Here is a 6,299-nt window from a genome sequence, read left to right on the forward strand (position 1 = left end):
TTTTTGTATTATATTTGAATTATTTCCATATAACTTTTCCCGCTGCTAACGAGGCTTTACTGTAGCTTGACCATGTTGTTTGTAACATTGCGGTTAATTTTATTTATGGCAGTGCAACATGCTAATTACAGCAGCAAGAACAACAATTGCTAACTGGCTAATCAGGCTGCCTCAGTGAATGGCGATGGGGGCTGGGCGCTGGGCTTGTGGCAATTAAAACAAATTGCATGTCAATTCGGCTGAAATGTTCAGCTCTTTAACTACTCCTAAGTATGTCAGAGAAGTTGCATAAAACAGGTACATATAAATTTCTCTATATATATATTTAATATATTTATATGCAAATGCAAATGCTTGCCAGAGCAATAAAGGAAACAACTGCAATAATGGCAACGGGCGCATAAAGTACCAGAAATAATAGCAACAAACAACTTTGCAAAAGTGCAAAAACCAACTACAACAGCAACAACAACAATAGCGACAGCAACAACAATCGAAATGAAACAATCGCAGCGCGCGGCATGCGAAACAAAACAGAGAAAAATATATTTAATACGAAAAGTTTTGCAATAACGGAAATGAAATGGAAATGGACGCGCGCCAATAGACATAAATGTGTGCGAGGTGCCACAGCCGACAGGATGCAAATAGGACACGGCAGCAACAGCAATAGCAACGGGAGCAGCAGCAACAGCAGCAGCAGCAGCAGCCAAGCATCATCAACAATAACAACAGCAACACGGATAATAACAACGAAAGCAATCTGAATGCAGGCCGTGCAGCAAAACAAAAGAACCACAAAATGCAAACAAAAACGCCAAATGCAAACTCCAAAGTAAAAACTAACAACAATATCCGGGAAAAGCAATTGCACAAAGCTCAGCGGCAGTCGCTAGCCTAGCCTAGCCTAGCCTAGCCTAGCCAGGCCTCGCCACGGCCCTAAAATATTAAAAATCCAGAATAAGTAAGCGCTTTCAAAGCGCTGCACTCCATGTTGTGTACTCCGAAAAATGAGTTCGATTAAATATGAAAGACTTCAATAGACCAATATTTATTTAAAAACTCAAAGCATTAGTTTTTGTAAGCAAAAGAGATCAGAGTGCTGCTCTGAAAAGGTCTAGTTGATGCATCTACACATTCAAATCACCCATTTCATCTCGTTGACTACAGCCCATGACCACTAACCGGAGCTATTGGAGCTATAACAACTGTTTCAGGGATAATAAAATGATTCCATCAATATGATACATCATTATTTTTTATTAGGTAATATTATTACAATTCTCACTGATGCAGTAGCCATAAAATAAATTAAGCTGTTACTTTGTGACAACTAAATTCAACTGCTGAAATATTTCATATAAATTCTTGTTCGTGAATCGCTCTTAATTTGTCCAGGCTGTATGCATATGTGAGCACGTAATGAATTTTCATCGACATCATATGCTTTGCAGTTCATTCTCTAATTAATATTAATAGTTAATTTATAATAATGTTTTTTTTTTTTTTTTTTTTTTTTCAATTTTCCGTTCTGTTTGCGACATCAGCACTCACGCTCACTCTCGCTCTGAGTAAGAGACTTCGTTCCGTTTCTGTTTTCCGCTGAGTTGAACTATTCGTGCGGCTCTCTTCGAGTGTATAGAGAGCTACGATTGACGTTCGCAGAATGAACCGACTCTCTTCGCGTATGCACTTTTTATACTTGCATACTTACCACTACACACACACAACAAACAAGACCAGACTTTATAAAACGATCGGGGAAAAAGCAGATCAAATCAAGAAACGATTTTTAGCCGATCGGGAACGATCCCTCTCATCTCACGCCAATAGATTGCTCTCAGAGTTTTTCTGCTGTTTCCTCAGACTGTGAGTAAATGACGTTTCTTCACAGACATCGATAAATGATGAACAATTATTGGCGAGCTATAATAAAAATATAAATACAATTTCGTTAGTTAAATTGAACATTGTCAAAGCTTGAGTATTAGTTGAAAAGCAATAGCTGTATATGATTAAGTGAGTCGGTGAGTTGCAATCGGCATACAGAAATAAAACAGAAAACTATATAACAATAATAATATGAAAAAATAATTAAATATATGTACATATATATACATTAATATTATATATATAATAAATAATAATAATACTGTAATAATATATACTCTAATAATGATATAATATATACTATAACAATAAATACCATAATTAAATATAAATTTTGTAATTATCCAAACTGTTAAAGATAATTACTAAATTGCCTATTGAAGTTGAATTCTCTACTCTTAATGAACATTAATTTAAGATATTACTATTTAGGAAAATGAGTCGCGAGATTGTTGTGTAAGAGTCAACTGAAGTGCACGTCTAATAGGTCAAACAATCAAAGCAGTACGCTAATTAATTGCTGCAGCAGTAGGAGAAGTGGGCGTGTGTCAATTGCTGGCGGGCGGTGGGCGGTGGGCGGTGGGCGGGTGGTGCAGCTGTGCCATTGAACAATTCAAGCTGCTGCATTGCAGGCATACACACTGAGCCAAAAAGGTAGGCAAGTGAATGCAAGTGCACTCTAGTGCATCTTGTGTTTACTTGATGTCATTCTGTGCGGCGTACGCTGCGTATGCGTAATAAAATTGAATTAATACCAGGCCGAGCAAACATTTTGTGGCACATTTTCGCCTTCGGCTTGTGTATCAGTAAATAATGTTCACAGTTTATGTGTGTGTGTGTGTGTGTGTGTGTGTGTGTGTGTGTGTGTGTGTGTGTGTGTGTGTGTGTGTGTGTGTGTGTGTGTGTGTGTGTGTGTGTGTGTGTGTGGCTTTATTGACCTTAAATGAAAACATAAATTTTGAGAGAAAACTCGATAAGCAAGCAAGCCGGAGCCCAGAAGTGCCCAAGAGCCTTTCAAAGTTGTCAGCCGACACAATAATTGCTTTGGCAATTATTATTAGCTCAACTTGGAGCTTGAGGCCAATTTATTATTGGCCTGATGTGATTTGCAAATCGGAGAGCCATGCACAATGCACAAACATTGACAGGTGCTTGCTTAGCGGCAAATGGCGTAATATTATCTTAATTTATGGTTAACAAGTTTATGCACGCTCTCTCTCTCTCTCTCTCTCTCTCTCTCTCTTTCTGTTTATTTCTGTTTCTGTTTATTTCTGTTTCTGTTCAGGCGCAACTAAGCTCGGTTTATTTGACTAACTCTTAAGATTTTAACCCATTGTTTGCCATTTAGCCAATGCAATCAAAGGCTGACAAATGTCCAAGCCATTAATTCGTTGTTTTCTGCTAATGAGCAACAAATGAAATGCTATGAATGCATATTTTTATCAATAACTCTAGTTAATTTAGCATTAGCATGTATGTATTGATAAAATATAACATTCTTCATTCACATTAATTATAATGGAAATAAAATTAAGCAGAAACAAAGTCTATTTCTATACATAATCAGGAAGTGAAGCGAGAATATTGGCTCGACTTGCTTCCGTCAGTTCGTCCATCGATAAATTTATTCTCTGATGAAGTGTAAAAAATCTTGGAATATTATGGATTTGAAAGGAAAAAGCCCTATTAAAAAATGAAAATAAATGTTATAATAATATTGTATTTTCTATAGTTTTTGAGGGTAACAAAATACCCTGTATTTTCTATAGAGTGAGCTTAATATTTATAGCTGTGTTACTCTAGACTAGAAATATTCTCTTAATGACTAGACCAGATTGATAACAAAAATCGATTCAGTGCAGTCTTTTTCTTCACTTTCTTATTCCAATATCAATAATTTTTGGAGCATGAGTAATACTCATTGAGTATTATGCAGTTGGCAATGTCCGACTGCATAATTCTTTGTTGATTTTAGCTGTATATATATTTAAGTTTGAAATTTATCACAAATATAAAATGGATTTAAATGCGCTTAAGCGATTTGTTATTCATTTTGTAAATATAAAATTACACGACTTATTATCAGCCATGGGAAATTATTATTATGCAATTTTCAATTTACCGTACGCAGCGTGTGATAAGGCCAGCTTGCCATGCCATCTATGTATAAGTGTGTGTGCATGTATTTAAACAACTTTAATACTAAACCGTATATGCAGTGCGATAAGTTTTTTGTTTCCCCTTTTTCAATTTACTCTAAATGCAGTTGATTAACAAATTGCAATTTGCATAAATTTTTTCAGCCAGTGCAGCGACTTTGCTGCGTGTCGTAATTATTTGCCAGGCATAAAAGCGCCCACATTATGCGTAATTAATTTTTTTTTTTTTTTGCTCGACATCTATGAAAATCTATGTATGTATATTTATATAAAATTAATTAACAATTTGCATAATGATAAATAAGCGCACGCTTTAAAAATTTTCTGTGCAGCACAAGTGGCAAAAGTGAAAAAGTGAAATGCAAAAATGGAAATGGAAATGGCAATGGAAATGAAAATGAAAATGAAAATCAACAGAAGAAATATGATTCATAGTCCCATTGTGGCAGACGACAACGAGAGCCGAGAGCTCTGATTTCCACTAGTGAAAGTCAACTGAGTCATTTGTCGTCATAACTTTTGTCATTAAATGGGCAGCCTGGCGGGCCTGATGCCGTCTGATAGAAGCCTCAGCTAGGCCGGCACCAGCACCCGCACCAGCACCATCTCCTGCTCCTGCTCCTGCCCCTGCTCCAGCTCCTGCTCATGCTGGCTGCTGTTGGGACGTGCTAGACAAACAAAGGCGTTGCATTCGAGACACCAGACCTATTTGAGCCGGCCTCTGTATACATTTTTCATAACATGCTAAATATGTATAGACGCATAAGCCAACACGCACACACACACAGACACTTGAGTCCATATGTACTTAGCAGCAGGCTGGCAAGTCACGTTTCTTAATATGTCTGTGTGTGTGGGCGGACGAGTGTGCTGCTATATGTCTGTGTGTATATTTGTCATTGTGTGCTAGGCTTCACACATTTTTAATTTATTTTCATGCCACTGTCTATGTATATACGTATTTGTTTAGCTTTGCTGCAGCTTTAGCCGCAGCCTCAAGCAGCGGGTTAAGAGCCCCTTTTGAACTTTTGAGTTATGGTCAAGCGGGCGCCTTAGCCACCTCAGTGACTGTGGTTAAATTTATGGCAGTCTGTTAGCTCTTTAAAAGCGATAGAAAAGATGCTCAAGTATCCTTTTGCTATTGGTCTAGCCGAGTGACTTATTGTTCGCTTTTCAATTGCTTGTTTTTGTTACTCCTGTATACAGATCTGCTAGCACTCTGTTAACACTCTGTTAAGTGCATACCCAAAGCTTGTCTGCCACTCGATTGATATCAAAGCAAGCTTTTCACTATTGACCACACCCCGAAGGAAATCAAAGTATATATATAAATCTTTATTCATTTGAATTGACTTGAATTTTCCAAAAAATGTCGAATTCAACTATTTTATCAAAGATTTCGTGGGTGCTCAGCCTCTTGGCGAACAATCTGACGGTCGCCCTGGGATTTGGACTCATTATCTTGCTCTGGCTGTTGGCCACATTCAAATATAATCGCAATATGCTGCGCCGCCAGCAACGTCAGCTGAAGCCGACGCTGGCCGAGGCAACCAGAGGGGGGTCCAGCAGCGCGGAGGAAACCAGAGCAGAGCCACCAACAGCTGCGAATGCGCCAGAGCCAACCCCACCTCAGGCAGCTGAAGCATTTCCACAACATAATCCCATTCAAAACGTTGAGCGTCAGAAGCGCAAGCGTTCGCAGTCAGCGGCATCAGCTGCCGTAGTCGAAGAGCCAGCATCCACGCCGCGCTTATCCAAAAATTTCAAATCCCTCAAGTCCGACAAGAGCAACGAGCGAAAGCGTCGCATACAGCACACTAAGTAGACCGGACCTGAACGAAGGAGCTGAGAACTGAATGCTGGCAACAAAATAAGACTCGGATGTAGCTAAGACCCATGGCTAATTTCTGAAATTTCATTATTAAGAACTATCCAATCAATAATCACAGATTGATGATCGATTAAAGCAAGTTGCATTTTTTCCATATATCTGAGTTGTGATTCAGGTTTATTTAATCGAAGTTTACTTTTAATTATCAGAGCTAATAGCAACTGTTCAATCTTGCTTTGCCCTTTATCATAATCTGAGTTCATGGACTAAATACTACCTACAACATTTCTAAACAACACTAAGCAATGTGAATGGCCCAGAGCGCTGACCCTGTTTGCCTGCCTCAGTAGCTGCATTTGCTGACGCATCTTATGCTCAACGCTTCGCTTTGTTTGCATTTGCGTTAACACTTACTTCAT

At 38.4% G+C, this 6,299-nt stretch overlaps 1 protein-coding gene across 1 annotated transcript; it reads left to right on the forward strand.

Annotated features, from left to right (window-relative positions):
* Positions 1-5,307: 5,307 nt before the first annotated feature.
* LOC149269669 (uncharacterized) lies at positions 5,308-6,063 on the forward strand. The gene is made up of 2 exons (XM_089464208.1): positions 5,308-5,368; positions 5,446-6,063. The coding sequence occupies exon 2, from the start codon at positions 5,551-5,553 to the stop codon at positions 5,872-5,874; it is 324 nt and encodes a 107-aa protein (XP_089320334.1). The 5' UTR covers positions 5,308-5,368; positions 5,446-5,550; the 3' UTR covers positions 5,875-6,063.
* Positions 6,064-6,299: the final 236 nt, after the last annotated feature.

The sequence above is a fragment of the Drosophila arizonae genome, chromosome 3 (assembly GCF_054131065.1).
Source record: "Drosophila arizonae isolate 15081-1271.41 chromosome 3, UAZ_ARI_1.0, whole genome shotgun sequence".
NCBI lineage: Eukaryota > Metazoa > Arthropoda > Insecta > Diptera > Drosophilidae > Drosophila > Drosophila arizonae.